This window comes from Filobasidium floriforme (assembly GCF_021052385.1).
Source record: "Filobasidium floriforme strain CBS 6241 chromosome Unknown HD553scaffold_13, whole genome shotgun sequence".
NCBI lineage: Eukaryota > Fungi > Basidiomycota > Tremellomycetes > Filobasidiales > Filobasidiaceae > Filobasidium > Filobasidium floriforme.
Window position 1 is genome coordinate 624,406 of NW_025763634.1, and position 15,463 is coordinate 639,868.

At 53.0% G+C, this 15,463-nt stretch overlaps 5 protein-coding genes across 5 annotated transcripts; 1 reads left to right on the forward strand and 4 right to left on the reverse strand.

The window, feature by feature from the left end:
- Positions 1-88: 88 nt before the first annotated feature.
- Positions 89-1,483, reverse strand: HD553DRAFT_272990 (uncharacterized protein; the record flags this gene model as incomplete). The annotated part of the gene is made up of 6 exons (XM_046177798.1): positions 89-324; positions 387-425; positions 501-605; positions 692-1,009; positions 1,075-1,224; positions 1,282-1,483. 6 exons carry the CDS (start codon positions 1,481-1,483, stop codon positions 89-91), a joined length of 1,050 nt encoding a protein of 349 aa, XP_046036048.1.
- A 2,954-nt stretch (positions 1,484-4,437) lies between these two features.
- Positions 4,438-8,561, reverse strand: HD553DRAFT_312872 (nucleus protein). Its single transcript, XM_046180155.1, has 13 exons — positions 8,146-8,561; positions 7,848-8,082; positions 7,656-7,781; positions 7,451-7,583; positions 7,312-7,390; positions 7,145-7,241; positions 7,002-7,079; positions 6,223-6,935; positions 6,028-6,154; positions 5,793-5,966; positions 5,563-5,732; positions 5,322-5,491; positions 4,438-5,255 (listed from the first exon to the last, which is right to left on the reverse strand). Exons 1-13 carry the CDS (start codon positions 8,347-8,349, stop codon positions 4,592-4,594), a joined length of 2,970 nt encoding a protein of 989 aa, XP_046036049.1. The 5' UTR covers positions 8,350-8,561; the 3' UTR covers positions 4,438-4,591.
- Positions 8,562-8,697: 136 nt separating this feature from the next.
- Positions 8,698-11,661, reverse strand: HD553DRAFT_312875 (uncharacterized protein). Its single transcript, XM_046180156.1, has 12 exons — positions 11,541-11,661; positions 11,270-11,470; positions 11,169-11,203; positions 10,905-11,090; positions 10,605-10,833; positions 10,164-10,541; positions 9,914-10,086; positions 9,665-9,852; positions 9,498-9,597; positions 9,368-9,434; positions 9,131-9,303; positions 8,698-9,063 (listed from the first exon to the last, which is right to left on the reverse strand). The coding sequence occupies exons 1-12, from the start codon at positions 11,569-11,571 to the stop codon at positions 8,815-8,817; spliced, it is 2,010 nt and encodes a 669-aa protein (XP_046036050.1). The 5' UTR covers positions 11,572-11,661; the 3' UTR covers positions 8,698-8,814.
- A 195-nt stretch (positions 11,662-11,856) lies between these two features.
- On the forward strand, positions 11,857-12,886 carry HD553DRAFT_335752 (uncharacterized protein). The gene is made up of 4 exons (XM_046182208.1): positions 11,857-12,136; positions 12,215-12,309; positions 12,389-12,685; positions 12,757-12,886. Exons 1-4 carry the CDS (start codon positions 11,905-11,907, stop codon positions 12,823-12,825), a joined length of 693 nt encoding a protein of 230 aa, XP_046036051.1. The 5' UTR covers positions 11,857-11,904; the 3' UTR covers positions 12,826-12,886.
- Positions 12,887-15,274, reverse strand: HD553DRAFT_285479 (major facilitator superfamily domain-containing protein). The gene is made up of 10 exons (XM_046178233.1): positions 14,817-15,274; positions 14,719-14,731; positions 14,537-14,639; positions 14,408-14,454; positions 14,330-14,339; positions 14,167-14,256; positions 14,049-14,107; positions 13,952-13,986; positions 13,580-13,883; positions 12,887-13,515 (listed from the first exon to the last, which is right to left on the reverse strand). Exons 1-10 carry the CDS (start codon positions 15,055-15,057, stop codon positions 12,942-12,944), a joined length of 1,476 nt encoding a protein of 491 aa, XP_046036052.1. The 5' UTR covers positions 15,058-15,274; the 3' UTR covers positions 12,887-12,941.
- Between the last annotated feature and the right edge of the window lie 189 nt (positions 15,275-15,463).

The window sequence follows — 15,463 nt, forward strand, 5'->3', positions numbered from 1 at the left end:
AATGGTGAAGTATGGGGTATGATTGTATATGCATATGTCGTGTCGAGTGCCTCGTAATGTATCGTATCGTATTGTGCCACAAAAGCCCTCAAGCATCCTTTCTAGCCACTGCGACCCGCTTGGCCGTCTCATCGATCTGAAATCCATTGACTTGCTGCAGATAAGCACTCGAGGCGAGCTCCAGTGTCCAGAGGTCGTCGAAATGGTTGACTCCGTTGTATCCGGCAAACATGATGAGTCGGTTGTCGTGCAGAACCGAGACGTGGTAGCCCCTGCCTACGGGGATCTTGCCGGAAATGACCTTGGACTCCCATTCCAGGGTGTCTGCGGGCAACATGCTCGTCAGTGGGCTGTCTCCGACTTGCTAGCAGACAGATCGAACGTACCGAGATTCAAAAAGAGAACATCCTGAGCATACTTGTGTCCTGTTCGATTCAAGTCAGACAAGGACAGAATTAGTCATCATGTCCAATTACCAGTCACAACCTGCCTGTACTAACCGTCGTGTCCGCCGATGATGAACAGGTAAGATCCGACCTGTGTAGCGGTATGCGACAACCGGCTGAATTGGAGTTGCGTATGTACCATCGTCCAGACCATGGTTTCTGTGGGTTAGAGAGAACAGATACACCGCTTGTGTCAGGATCATGCGTGACGAGGTGGCATCCCAAAACCATCTGCATTTGCTTACCGAGATCCAAAACATGTATATCCGAAAAAGAATGGTTCCCATCACTTCCCCCATAGACTAGCATCTTGCTTCCGACCAGATTCGCAGTATGATAACCTTTTTGTACCGGGACGTCCCCCGTAGCCTTCCACTCCTCCCAGGTCAACTCGTCCGGATCGGATATCTTCAGAGCCCAGACGTCATTCAATGCAGCCTGTCCGTTTCCTCCTCCAAAGACCACCAGAAAGTCTTTATAGTGTACCGTAGTATGTGCACGGCGTTGTAATGGCCAGCTGTTCTTTGGAGTAATGATGTTTGGTTTCACCCATTTGCTGTCCACTTTATACGCCACGAAAAAGAGGATGAGCCAGGCCGACAAGCGATATCGTGGTGTTGTGACTTACGAGTATGATAAGCCCACACGTCGTTACTGTAAGTAGGTCCATCTCCTCCGCCAAAGACATACAGCACGTTTCCGACAGGAGTGGTCGTATGCGCTCTAAGTGGCGGCAGGGTCACTCCAGTCGGACAAAGTCGAGCCCAGACGTGAGATTCTGTAGTTGAAATCAGCTACTGCGAAAAGTCAAACCACTTTCGGAAATCGCGCTTACCCGTATTATAGGTGCATACGCCACGCCAGCATCCTTGTCGATCGCAACCTCCGATGACGTACATCTTGTCGCCTAAAAGTGTACCTGTATGTGCACGCAGAGCCTTTTCAGGTGCCTGGCCTTGTTGCGACAACAACCCCCAGTACATGGCTAGAAATTGCGCGAGCGAGTTCAGTTGCAGTATTTTGGATAATGATATCATGCTTCTACTCACTCGTTCTCGAGGCGATCGCAACGTCTGCCGCCGGTATAGCGAAGACCCGTTCACGCTTGTTTTCCTTTTTCGAACTCCGACCTTCACGATCCTTGTCCCTGTCCCTCGTCGTTCGGGATGACTTTCCCTCACTATTGCGCGTCTTTCTTGCGACCTCTGTGCTGCTCTTTTCTCTCGAATGGCCGACTTCATCTGGATTCGTTTCGGCTTCCGCACCGTTTCTCTTTTCTCGTTGTGTGGGGACAGGCAGACGGCGGACGCCGCGATGTGGCTTTTCTGGAGTTTCAGAATAAGGATCCTCACTGCCGCTCTGTTCAACCCCATCACCGTTGAGGATCTCTGTTGTTGAACCGTTCCCTCGCCGAGCGCTCGAAGACGTTTCTGTAGCCTGACGGCTAACCGAATCCGCACCGGCCGCAACGCTCTCAGAGGCCCTGCTACGATGTTTAGGCGTACGGCGTCGCGCATCGTGCTCTCCATCACTGGTCGCTCTGTCCGAAGCACTGTCGTTGTGGCCCTGGCTGGGGACGGTCAAAGTCCTGCTCCTAGAACGACCCAGAGTCATCGAGCCGTCTACCGGTTCTGTACCCACCCGGCTCGATTTGCGCTCAGGGGGGATCATTCGGTCCAGGACTGCCGATGGTACGATCGCCAATGTGCGGTTCCTCGAGTGTCCGTGTTCCTTGCCTGGGCCTGCAGTTTCAGTATCATCGTTCCTCACAAAGGAGGCTCCGTGATCACGCTGAGACGCGGCTCTGTCTCTCATCTGTTCCACGTTGCGACTCGATTGCGAGCTTTGGGGCAACGCGGAGTGAGATCGAGTATGTCCGTCTTCGGTAGCCGGATGATCGGTCTCTCCATATGAAAGCAATCTCGGCCCAGTCATCATGTTGCTAAACGTCTGACTTGAAGTCAATCCGATCTGCTTTGGTCGACTGGGTTCTGCGATAGCAGGTGCGCTATGAGCGCTAGTGATACCCGCGGATTGTAGCCGAGGCGAGACGTTCGGTGAGACCAGGTTCCCAGCTGCATCGCCGGAACTGGGCACTTTCACAATGAGCTTTTTGTTTTCGCCCCCTAATCCGCCAGACTTGTTCATTTCCTGCAACAGTAGCGTCGAGTTCCGACGAGCGATATCGTGGGATGAAGGTGACAAAACGCCATATGGCTGGTTCCCGTGAGGTACGTGTGATCCTTGATCGGTCGACGGCCGTCTCCTGAGTGCAAGCACTCCTTGATTGTCGAACGTGTTGTCCAGCTCGACCCCAGGTGTACGGCTATCCGTACTGTTGTAGCCTGTCTCGCAATCTGAAATATCCTTGTCCTGGTGAGGACGATGTTTAAGCGAGAAGGCGTGCTCTATCCCCAAAGCCAACCGATCGATTCCCTGCTTGGTCTTCGTAAAGGATTTCGAAGTCGAGGCCTTCCTCCTCAGTGACGACTTTCCCATCGTCGCGCTTCCCCGACCGCCTTCGTCCCTAGACATCCTATCACTGTTGTCGAATGACGAATCCGTCCCCTCCCGCAAGCTGTATCCTTCCAAGCTTTCCGGGGGAAGGAACGGAGGGTGCTCATAACCCTCGACATCTGCTTGAGAAGCAGATGCCGTTCGATCCCGTTTCCGCCTGAAGAACCCCGAGACGCTCATCCCACCCGACTTGCTCTCTGATGGCCGATGACGGCTAGACGACCTCCTCCCGCTATTGCTGTTGCCATTACTGTTGTTCTCGTTGGCTATCCTTCCGTGGACGCCTTGCGACCCATAGTCACTGTCGCTCAGAGCGGGTCCGCTCTCGGCAGAAACGTGGCTATCGGCGGTATCCTTCGATCCTCTTCTACCTTGCAAAGCATGTGGAACAGATGCTCCGAGGAATAGAGATGCATCATCTTGTCTATCATCCCGATCTGCTCTCGCGATCAAGTTCGTCTCTGGTGACGGAGGAATGTGTCTGAGAGTCGGGGGGTTCATCGTTCCTGTTATAGGCGTGATGGGAGCTCCTGCGACCTGCAGGAACCCGTTCTGGTGGTCATTCTGCCCGTTGGCACGGACTGGGCGAGAAGGGTTCTCCATAGCGAATTCGAAGTTGGAAGAAGGGGGTCGTGAGTTATAGATTATAGGCTGCTGGTCGATTGCGGGAGCGAGAGCCCGGATCGTTGTCTATGTCGTAAGGCGAAGGCTGTATGGCGAAGTTGGTTCTATCGTTATGGTCGTCAAGATGGTTCGAGTAACGTGTGAGAAGGAGGGACAGCGGTAGTTGGATGGCAGTCGACCGCAACTCCTAGTGACCTGTGTCTAGTAAGTACCCGCTGCAGCCCTGCTTCCGATAACCAACTGCTTGCAATAGCAAGGTCCTTTTCTCGGTCCTCCTCTCCTTTCGGTCCTTGAATCCAGTCTAACCTGGTGATCGTGGTCTACGGTCTACACAGAGTCCTTTCGAAGAGGTATTTTCCCTCTAGCAGATTGCTTCTCCTGGTCTGCCCTGCATCAGTGGGTGCTATCAATGAATGTAGTATGTCCTGCGCAACGAGGATGTTGAAGTAGGATGTAGTTGTAGGGCCCGGCTCTTAGTTCGGCAGAATCGAAGTTGTTGTTGTGAGGAAGACAATTGAGCTCGTAAGACGGCGTGGTCCACCTTCTCCCGTTCGAGGGGTCGTAATAACGGGGTAAGAAGTAGAGTCTCGCGAGCGAGTTTCAGCTCGGCAATCGATCACCGCATGGATCCGGTGTGATGCAAAGTAGCTAATTCAAGATGAAATATCAAGGATCAGAGGGTCACTCGTTGATACCTGCGTCGATGAAAAGTCAGGATCGCAGACTCGAGTGTCATTAGCCAATTAGCCATTTGATTCGAGTTGGTAGAAAGCAGAGATCACTCCCTCGGTCGGAACCGAAGCAGCTGCTCTTGAACTTTAACGAGAGCCAACAACGTGATTGATCCCGAGAGCCGTAAATGAACGATCGATGTGAATCATATCCATCGGACGAAATCGAAGGATCGAAAATGGCCGTCTAGTGGCCTCGTAGGATGTTACAAAAAGTGCTCATTTCGAAGCGTATATTCACTGCTTTGCCTATCTCGACACAAAGGGCATCAATCACTTCGGCTTGTTTTCGGAACCCTCGCCTTTCGTCTCCCCCTTCTTCCCGAACCCAAAGTTCAATTTGATCTTCTTTCCCGCGTCCTTGACCGCCGTCCCAATCCCAGCGAACCTCTCTTTTGCAGTAGGATCTTCAGTCTTGTTCGCTCGTGGGGTTCCAGGTCTCCCGCCCGACATCAAGTTCGCCAGCCCACCTTCCTCTTCTTCTTCCTCCTGTCGCAGTCGTTTCTTGGCCATCTTGGCTGCCATCTCGCCTAGATCCGAATCTCCCACCGGAGCTGGACTCTTGCTCAACTTGAATTTGAGCCGTGGAGTAGAGGTCGAGCTCGTCGAACTTGAGCTCGAGCTGGCTACTTCGTTAGCAGGGATAGGGGATGGCTCCAGGGTTCCGCGCGAGCCTGGGCTGACCGAACCGCTGCGTTCTGGAGGTTCCTTTTCGGGACGCTCCGTATCTGAATCAGACTCGTCGCTGTAATCCAGACTGAGTGAACGAATGGAGCCACCTGATGAGGAGGCAGGGATTTTCCTCGGCTTGGTCTCGACCTTGGGTCGTTTCCGTTTGTGACCTGCGACCGGCTGCTCTGCTGATCGTGGCGGCTGCGGTCCCACGGTATCATCATCCGTCTCGTTAAAGTAGTCGTCCTCGTTGATTTTCGTGCCGCTATTCAAACAATGTGAAAGCAATTAGGATCGATTCAGTCGCAGCTCATCTGGAAATGCGACTTACCTGGTCTCTTCTGTAGGCGTTGAAGGTTCGGGAGGAGGAGGTTCGTTGTTTTGTTCCCATCGCGTCCGTAAAGCGTTCATTACGCCACGCAGATTTGGCATGGAGCTCAACTTTTGTAGCTTTGCGTCGTATTTCTCGAAGAGGTGATTGATGATCGCCTTGATATTATCCTGTTTGTACAGCAGAAGGGAATAAGGTTTCCGCTCCCAACCGGATCAAGCAAAGATCGAGCTTAGCTTACCTTGCGTATAAGCTCAAACACATCCAGGCACGAGGAGCAAAGCATATTGTCACGGGGACCCTCTATCTCGAGCATTTCGATCAGAGGCAACAATAGCTCATTTTTTATGAGATGTCGGTGCAAAAAGTGGTTGTTTGCCTTGATACAAGCCTTGAAGAACCGGATGGCGGCTAACAAGAACAACGATTCAGCGCTGGGAGCTATCAACGATCGATATTGCTGGGGCTTACCGTGTTTCAGAGGTTTCTGTTTCATGTAGGCTAGTGAGGCCACTCTTGATGCCGTAGGATTGGAAAGGATGAAGTATTGGACGCGGTGACCGTGTTGAGGGATCGCCGTGGCCAACAATTCTGTTACGAGCTGTATCAGACCCGCCTGTGTAGCGTCCAAGTGTCGGGGGTTGGCTGTAGAACAAGGTGTATTCATTACACAGAGCAGGAGGGATGAAAATGGCCAACGGCTTACCCTTAAAGTTCTTCATTTCGGGCAAGGCCATGAGAGGACGGTATAATGAAGGGGCAATGGAATCGTAAAAGTACGCGGTAAAAGAATCGGCCACGATTCCGCCTTTTTGGGCGCGCAGGGTCGGCGGCTACGAGAGACCAATAATAGATGGTGAGCATCCTGACCGGTCCTGGCAACTTCGATGGACGAACTCACATCTGTCGGATCCAGCCCTACGTCCACCAGAGCTCGGATAGCATCGGACATCTGACTCTTCAAGCCCAAATCCTTCGATTCTATCAAGAGGGCACAGATATCGTCGACTATCGTGCGTCTCTTCGCTTCGTGTTCCCTCAGACAACAAGATCGAAATCCATTGAGATCGTGATCCAGGATGAGCGATATCATCTCCGCACCCTGGTTGATGACTGTTGTTTCTGGTCGTTGCAAGGCCAGTTCACACACGTAGAGCAGCCCACGTTCTAGCAGAATTTTGTACAGTGCCAAACGATGCTGGGCCTGTACCTGCTTGCCCATCAGCATGAGTTGGTGGAGGAACGCCACGATGTCGTGCTCTCGAGCGCTCGGCGGCCGGGATTTCATTTCTCTGAGCGGCATTCCTGGAGGGATATTTCTCTCGAGCTTGAGTTCCCTAAAACCGTCAAACACCTGGCGCAGGAAAGTGTCATTGTTCCCTATATGCGCAATGATGTCGATTTGATTGAAAAATAGTAACGAGTTGAGGATATTGAAAGTTGGGTCGTCCAGAACTCTTGCGAGGATGACGTCCTTCAGGTAATGTAGCCGGTAGGTTTGATGTATTTTGGCCAGGATGGCGGGATCGCTGATCGGGACAACCATCTTGAAGCGGTCGGTCTCGGTCAGAAAATCACGATAAGACGCCTTGTATCGCGGATATTCCGGATCATCTGTTGCATACCGTTCGGTTAAAATGTCAGTAATGCATGTACCCGCACGATCGCAGCGCGACTTGCATTCCATGATTCCGGCAACTCCAACAAAGATGTCCTCTTGCAGAAGGTATTCATACAGTGCGTTGTCATTCAACGTCACTAAGAATAAGTGATGGATGCATGTGAGCAGACCGAATCGGCACCTTCGATCCTGCTGTACTTACAGATTATCGTCATCATATTGCATAAAATATGCAAATCTTCGAGGCTCTCCAGATCTTCCGCTCCTTGGAAGATATTAATCATTTGACGAACGTAGTCCTATCGAATCAAAATCAAGGGGGCGTAAACACAATAATATGCGACAACACGAAAGCCATACTAAGCTCACATTCGATAGCACAAACTCCACCGTTTTCTCCCGGCCTGCGATGGACCGGGTCGAGGCTCTCAAGCTCTCAGATTGCTCTCTGCTCACAGCGAAAATGTGAGCTTCTATAAAGAACCTCTCTGGGCGATCATGGACTCACTTGAGGTTGCTCAGCTCTAAATCTGCCCATCCCGTTGATTCTCGCTCCACATATCCTGACTGGACCGCTTCCAGTGCAGTAGCTTGTGGTGATGCCGGTGCAGGAGACGAAGATGATGTTTTGGCATGTTCTTCTGCTCGTCGTCAAGCGAGATTGGCTTGTTATCAATATGCCGAAAGTCACATCGTAGAACCAATCTTCATACCTGAGACCAGGATGAGGTGATTTTGAACCTCTCCGATGAATTCGCAGATGTTCGCACAAGCGGCTGGGTCTTGGAACGACAAAGCGATTTCAGTCCCGTCGGGCTCCGTCCATACGATCAGCGTATCTGTTTTCACCAGGATGTGTCAGCGTACAAGACTGATACTGGATCCCAGGGCGACGTCAGACGCACCCTGTTGCCGGGAGTACTGTCCGCCTTTGCTGACCCTACTTCGCAAGAGATATGTTGGGTTCTCAGGCTCCCGCAAGAAGCCACCAGGTGCTTGTGACCCGCTCGACTCGTTCTGCTCGGCTGATTCGTCTTCCTCGATGACTAGCAAGATGGCTTCATCCTGCTGTTGATCGTAGATGCCTTCGATGAATCCCGTCCCCTTGTCTTCCCAGCTCGACTCTTCCAGGAAGTACACCTGTAAAGTGACACTGATTCAGCTTGAGCAGGAAGCAGCCTAGTATTTCAAACAAGGCTTTACCTTCACCCTCTTGTTAGCTTCAAACGTCCGCTGGTCCCCTTCGATATCCATGTCCTGTTCTTGCGTGTCCGGGTTGACCACTTCTTCGTTGTCCGACCTCTGATCCGCCTCGGGCTTCTCCTCTCCCGCCTGAGCTTCAGCTTTGTACTGTTCATCGCCAGGCTTCACCAAAGCCTCCTCTTTCGATGGTTCGGTGGTCTCCATCCTGGAGAGGATGTTGGACTCCGATCAGGATGCTTTTCCTTGTCGTGGTACCGAGATAGCTCGTCTAGGACGGTCGATGATGATCGGACATCGCCAGGTCGTCGTCGAATAGGGGGGAGAGTTGCAGAATTCAAGAGACACTTCAGCTACGTTTGCTTGTTCGAGGTTGAGCTCTGGTAAGATGGCTAATAGCTGTGCCCGTCGTAGTCACACGATCACACGAAATCGGTATATCGGAAGAGTAGATGTCTTTGGAATGAAGTCCCGGGGCCGAGCGCTGATACCGGGTCTCGGACTGATCGAGCGAGAGGGTGACGAAAGCACGCGACGCGTCGCTCAGCAAGCAGGTCAAGTATGGGCATTGGTCTCTGTTGTGTCTCTGCTCGATGCGAATTCTACAAATGCTGCAAGGTCTCAGTCATGGACGAGTCCGATGTACAACGTGATACTCCTTCCACGACCACCCTAAAGCATCTGGATCTCTCCGATGATAACAGCCTGGGCGTTTTCTCCTTTCGATAGCCGCTCGGGACCTCCCGTCGTGCGCATAGGCAGATGTATCAATGCGTTCGCTCCCGCAAGACTGGCTACCCTGGAGCTTCGTTGACCGCCCGTAGTACGGGCTATGAGCTTTGAATGTCCATCACGGATAGTATGGTAAACAACCACTCGATGGAATTCCTCACGCGAGTCCAATGACATGTCGGAATCCAGCTAAAATGGCCAATATCGTCAGCCTTCTCATCCCCGATCAGAAACTAAATCTTGTGTGGAAACGCACCTCGACGGAGATCTTTGGCAAATGTGTCCTGCCTTTGGGCCATCCTCCTAGGCATCGTAGAGCAGGCAAGACAAAGAGGTAGAATGTTACCAATGCCGATGCCGGGTTGCCAGGCAAGGCAAACACCGGCTTGGCCACACCGTCTCCTGTGGTGACCGTGGCGAAAGTGGTAGCTAACAACCTCGAGATGTGTCAGAAAACGGCAAGGTGACAGGTTTGGTGGTATCTCCCACTCACGTTTTCCGGGCTTCATGGCGACCCGACCGAAATGTACCACGCCGTTTAGATGGTGCTCGATAATTGGCTGATATCGCAAAACGAGTAAGAACCGGCAGTGAAGAAGTCCAGCAAAGCGTAAGGGACTGACCTTGAGCAAATCTGCCTCTCCCATACTCGTACCACCTGTGGTAATGACGATGTCCGCCTCTTCGAGACCTTTCTGCAAGGTCGCTTTCTGCGTCTCCAGGCTATATGGAAAAGTTCGTCAGTCAGACCGACGGCGAAGGATCCGAAGCGGATCGCGTCTTCACGTACACGTCCACAGCTATACCAAGGTCGACAACTTCATACCCGAGACCCTCAATAGTAGCCCGTAATGAAGGTCTGTTCGTGTCCACCACACCCGTCCATGCTGCGCTCGAAGACGGTTGTGGTCGGTCCAGATCCACCAGCTCATTCCCTGTTGACAAGATCGCCACCTTTGGCCTTTTGATAACTTGAATCTGCGCCAACAAAAGATGTCAATAAAAGTCGATGCGGAGCCGCACCTGATATCGTACTTACTTCTCGCTTGCCAACAAAGCCTAACAACCCTACTTCGCCACCACCGCTCCCTATCACCGTACCCGCATCCAGGACCTTGGATCCCTTCTTCGCATCGCTTCCCGGTTGCCGGACATTGTCGCCGACCGGAGTCGTGCAGAGGACCTCGATCTCCAGCTCTTCCTTTCCTTCAGCTGCAAAGATGTGAAGAACCATCTTCGAGTCAGCCCGGGACTAATGACGCATTCGCGTAGAACGGATGTCGACGTACTTTTGGTAACTTTGGTGTCTTCGACCATGACGACAGCATTGCACCCTTCGGGCAAAGGCCCGCCTGTATTCACCCTGTAACAGACCTTCCCTGCCTTACCGATCGACGATGCTGATGTTGACCCTGCTTTCCTGACCTCAAATAACCCCGGTCCAAGCTCATTCCCTTCAACCACCACCGCATACCCATCGACATTGGTCGTCCTCGTAGGGGGAAGGTCCATCTCCGCCAAAACGTCTTCGGCGAGAACGTGGTTCTTCAGCTTGTGATCGACGCGGACTGTGGCAGTTGTTAGGGGTTTGATGGTGTTGACTATAATGTCGAGCGCTTCTGACAGCGGGATTAAAGGGAAGGGCGAGGTCCTCTGACGGGAAGAGACTAGAGTTGGGGATCTTCTTCAGCTCAAGACGGGTACGAAGGCAACATATACGGAATTCTTACCCGCAGCGGACGGATCTTTGCTCAATGCCGTTTTAGCGGTTGCATGATGGTGTTTATGCTCGCCGTGATGGTGATGATGATGATGATGATGGTGGTCACTTCCATGATCATGTCCCTTAGTAGACCCGTCTTCGTGTCCAAGTTTTACTGATTCGCGAGGAGGATGAACATCATCCCCGGAACCGCCTCTGAGCAGCTTGAAGCCATGACTCAAGGCCTTTGTAATCGACTGAGCGGTATACGTTGCGATATCAGCTTTCACAAGCGACATCGACTGTGTTGCACCTGCTCCCGACTCACCTCGGACGTTAAAGCTTCCCAAGTCTCCGCACAAGCCTTCTTACTTCCACTGCACGCTACTACCAAGGTCCGGTCCAGGAGGCCTACCACCGGGCGGGACAAGATGGACATGGGTGTCTTAGCGAGGAAGCTCGCGGAGAGGTAGTGGCTGAGCGTAGGCAGGGGTTCGAGAAGTGGGTTCAGGGCCTAATTTCGACAGCAAGCGAGGGAGGTATTGAGATCAGAACGCTGGTGCGAAGGTTCGAGCCCGTTGATGTGCCGTACTTGCGGTGTCACGTCCCGTTCGCCCCAGCCGGTGCCTATACACGCAGGGGCATGAACTTAACTCGGCGACTCCTCTTGAACCAATTTGACCCCCAGCTTACCTCCGGTAACGATGATCCAATCGACCCTCTCTCCTCCGTTTCTCTGGCTCCATTGCATGACCTGGCTCCTGATCCGAGGGATCTCATCCGGTACAATCGCGCTCGGTCCAAGGGAGAACGAAGCGTGCGCCTCGATGGAAGAGCAGAGATGGGGTCCGGCGACATCATACTCCTTGCCCTTGTTATAGGCAGTGTCCGATACTACCAGTAGCCAGAGCGAATCTCTTAGACAGCTGACGCCTTGAAATTGTGATTTGAGAATGCTACTTACCGGTCAGGACCGCAACTCGAGGAGCGGACATGGTCGATAAGGGCGTGTGAGACAGCGATTTGTGCGGATCTTCAAGGATGGACGTGGGTGTCTAGGATCAACTAGCTGATCGAGGTCCGTGCTAGCTATTACAGCACTGGATATACTGGATATCAGTGGTGATGGTTATCTGAACAACCCCCCCCGTCTCACGTCATGCCCGTATCAGCTAATATTTGCTTCCGCGCTCGAACCGAATCGTCGATCAACCCCCCGATCTCAGTACTAGAACTGACCATCTGTGCCCACATTACACCTTCTAGGAATTCGAGGGCTTAACTAACAACCAGCGAAGACCAGCATAGAACTATCTGCCGCCATCGGCATGGGTTCATCTAGCAGTAAAGGCGCACGTCGTCTCCCTCGAGAACTCTCAAAACAGGCCGAACAACGAGCATCAGCACCGAGTTCAGCGGCGCAGGCTCCCAACAGGTTCGCCGATGCGAGCAGGGCGACGACAGGGAACGTCGAGTACTCTGCATCCCGTACTACTGGACCTGGGACTGAACATGGTCGAGGGCGCCAGAATGTGTATGCGAGTGAAGAGATGGACGATTGTAAGTCAGGTACGGTTTCAAGTTAGCCAGCCAGGAGAGTCTTGACTGATCTACTTCGCTACTTCGTGACGTTTGTAGCCATCAAGGAGGACGGCGGTGATCCTGATTTCCTGAAAAATCTGTCGAGACTCGGGCAGGTGGCCGTTCCCAAGCCAGGAACACCGTTCGAGAAGGCAAGTCCTGCTAACCCGGATCTTGTAGTTTCATCGAGGCGATTTCTAACGGGTATATCCACCTTCTTCGATTAAACAGCAAGCACCTGCCCTCCGTACCCTCATGTCCCGAACAGCCACATCAACCTCCTCAGCCGCTCCTCCGCAAAACCACCTCTCCGCAGCCTCCCTCTCTAACCTCCTGGATCGACTGAAATCTCTACCTGCCAACGAGAGCAGTACACCATCCCAAGCCGAATTGTCGCTCTATAGGGACTATGCTGTGGATCCAGAGACGATGAGCACGTTGAGAAGATGGGTGAATAGTCCGAGTATCGACCCGGAGAAGACCAAGATCATCTTGTCGGAACAGGGAGAAGAGTCGGTAGAGATGACGGCAAGTATCGCTCTTGGCGGAGAACTAAACTACCCAATTAGACTGACTTTCGTTTACGCCCCACTTCATAGGCGGTCTGGGTCAGCTCTTCTGCTACGGAAGCGCAGAAGGTCATCCCGCCCGGTCAGAAGACGAGTTGAGAACTGTATACCGACAACCTTACGAATCTAAAAGATTGCATTATGACATCCTGCTCCAAGATATGCTACAGTATAGTTTATTACAGGGCGCAGCGTTAAGTTGCGTGTTTGCGGTTTCATTTACGTCGACTGTGTCCATTTCCCCATCGCATGGGGCCAACTCCGTACCACCACGTCCAGATACCTATCAGTCCACCGGCCATCTGCAAGCTACCCGCGACGGCCTGGAAGGTGAGCCAACGGCCTCCACTAGCGTTAAGCACAGCTCCTGCCAGGGTAGGACCGGACATGGACCCGGGAGCACTCGACAGCATCGCCAAGCCGACGATGGATGCCATGTTCTCTCTCGCGCCGTAGATCTGCGCTATGACGGGCGCGATCAAGCTGAGGGCCGCTCCGCCTGTCAGACCGTAGATGAATGCAAAGGCCAGGACGCCTTCGAAGCTGGTGGCGAAATGCCAGGCTACGATCTGAAGAAGACCGGCGATCTCGAGTGAGAGGACGAGGCTCTGGATCGAGCCTAGTCGATCGGCTGTGTAGCCGATGATCACCCGACCCGTAAAGAGTCCAAAGTTGGCGCAGAAAAGTGGCCAAGTCGAGGTCAAAGGCCCCATTCTTGAAGGGTCCATACCGGGGACGACAACGTCTGCAGCGTAACTCGTCAAGTAGGCGAACGGGCAGAGGTATCCGCTGTCGAAAGTGACGAGACGTCAATTCCTCGTCCCGAGCTACGCTAGCCCTTGCATTCACTCACAAGCACGAGACGAAGATGCACAACAGGAACGACCAAAAGACGTGATCCTTCAACAAAGGCCCCACCCCAGGTCGTTTGACCAACTCAAACTTTCTCGTCCCATCCGGTCCCCGTTTGACCAAACGGCTCAGATCTGGTGTAGGTCGATTCTCGCGCAGCAACAGCCACGCGATGGCCCAGACGATCGCACATATACCGGACCAGATCGCGAGGGGAGTTCGGGACTGTCCAAAGCGGTTGATCATGCTTCTCAGGCCGAAGGAGGTGAGGGCTCCTCCTAGACCGGCGCTTCCTCCGACTAGGCCTGGGCGGATGGAAGCCAGCGATAAGCGGGGAGATTGGCGAGGTAGGGAAAAGAGATGTTAGTCTTACCTGTCGCAAGTCCTCGATGCTTGAAGAACCATTGGCTGTGGAACAGACATCAGGTCAGGCCTTCCGCCGGATACAGCTTCATCGAAAGAACACCCACCTGGGCAAGGATAAGATGAGAGGTACCATGAAAGCTTGGCCGACCCCGAACATCACACCCTAAGGTAATCGAAGCCATGTCAACATTCAAGTCCGCTTTCATGCCAAGCTCAGCGTACCTGCGTCATGAAGACCTGCCAGAGCTTGGTAGCGAAAGCATCAAGGAGGATCGCTGCCGCCCCGAGTATACAGCCGAAGAAGATCGTAGGCTAAAGGCGTCCGTTAAGATCAGGTTCAACCCTTCCTGCCGCAGCGCCATGGCTGAGGCCTACGGCTTCTCACCTTGTACCCGCTGAAAAAAGAATGCCGTGGTTGGGTCAGGCACCCGCTCAGATGACTCGGTCGTGCTTGTTTGCTTACAAGCTATCCGCGGCTCTGCCCCCAAAACTCGCCAAGCTGGTACAACACTATCGCCGACCCGGAAAATTGACCATCGACATTAATTTCCATTTAAACGAGACAGACACCTTGAGGGTTGCTTCTGCTTACGAATGCGATCAGACCTCCTATCAGGGCGATCACGCTCTCGGGCGTTGATGTATACACTTCCGAGTGGTAGTACGTCTGAAGGGCTCCGACGGACATTCCGAATCTGTATTGGGCATGCAGCATAGATCCAGTCAGCCATACAATCTCAGACACAAAAGCATGTGTTGAGGAAGTATATTTACCCCATGTTGGTCGCTGTGCGTAGTATCGCGATCACATCCATCGTCAGGACCATGCTCGCGACATCTGGACATGATCGAGATCAGGACGGCTGGCTTACCTGCTATCAAGACACATCCGAGCAAGACCACGCACCCCCTCAAGCTCTCTTTCGGTGGATCTGGTTCCTCGGGATCCGGCGGCAGACCCCCGCCTAGGGAAGCAACAACGCTCGTCCGGGTGTTCTGTCTCTCCGGACGCGGGAACTGCGGGATGGGCGAGAGGTAGTCTGAAGTCTCTTCTTTCTTGAATCCGGGCGTGTAAGGCGACTCGAGGTTGTGGTCGTGATCGTGAACGTTCATATTGCGTCAAGTGCAGGTCCTGCTGCGGAATGGGTCTGTCTTCTGGGCGCTTCGCAACCTAGTCTCAAGGGGCGAGATCCGAGATGAAGAAACGACGCCTCGGAATGCATGAGGTGCTGAGAGACCTCGTGATGATCTTTCAGTGAGAACAATTCGCAAGTCAGAAACCGAATATCACACGAACGGCGCGATGAAATGTCAAACACGAGATACCGAGATATATAAATCGAGATCTCAAAGGTCGGATCGGTGTTGGTCAGACTGAAACTTGTCCGTGACCGGTCCGGGTCAAGCAGATCCACCTCCGGAGTTGGCCGAAGCGCGCGCTCGAGGTCGTTGCTGCGCGCTTCTAGATGGCTGTTGCTAGAGTTGAGATCTCGGCTAGACAGTCTGAAACAGGTCCAGG

Bases quoted from the DNA above. Each gene is read 5' to 3' on its own strand.
- HD553DRAFT_312872 (XM_046180155.1), bottom strand. From the start codon at position 8,349: ATGGAGACCACCGAACCATCGAAAGAGGAGGCTTTGGTGAAGCCTGGC. The intron at 6,155-6,222 runs GTGAGTTCGTCC...GGTCTCTCGTAG, and splicing joins TAGGGCTGGATCCGACAGAT to CCGCCGACCCTGCGCGCCCA. The intron at 5,967-6,027 runs GTAAGCCGTTGG...CTTGTTCTACAG, and splicing joins CGAAATGAAGAACTTTAAGG to CCAACCCCCGACACTTGGAC.
- HD553DRAFT_312875 (XM_046180156.1), bottom strand. From the start codon at position 11,571: ATGTCCGCTCCTCGAGTTGCGGTCCTGACCG. The intron at 10,834-10,904 runs GTGAGTCGGGAG...TATACCGCTCAG, and splicing joins GGGAAGCTTTAACGTCCGAG to TCGATTACAAAGGCCTTGAG. The intron at 9,304-9,367 runs GTGAGTGGGAGA...CGAGGTTGTTAG, and splicing joins CGCCATGAAGCCCGGAAAAC to CTACCACTTTCGCCACGGTC.
- HD553DRAFT_335752 (XM_046182208.1), top strand. From the start codon at position 11,905: ATGGGTTCATCTAGCAGTAAAGGCGCACGTCGTCTCCCTCGAGAACTC. The intron at 12,310-12,388 runs GCAAGTCCTGCT...TCGATTAAACAG, and splicing joins CAGGAACACCGTTCGAGAAG to CAAGCACCTGCCCTCCGTAC. The intron at 12,686-12,756 runs GCAAGTATCGCT...CCCACTTCATAG, and splicing joins AAGAGTCGGTAGAGATGACG to GCGGTCTGGGTCAGCTCTTC.
- HD553DRAFT_285479 (XM_046178233.1), bottom strand. From the start codon at position 15,057: ATGAACGTTCACGATCACGACCACAACCTCGAGTCGCCTTACACGCCC. The intron at 13,987-14,048 runs GTGGGTGTTCTT...TCTGTTCCACAG, and splicing joins CTCATCTTATCCTTGCCCAG to CCAATGGTTCTTCAAGCATC. The intron at 13,516-13,579 runs GTGAGTGAATGC...CACTTTCGACAG, and splicing joins TGCATCTTCGTCTCGTGCTT to CGGATACCTCTGCCCGTTCG.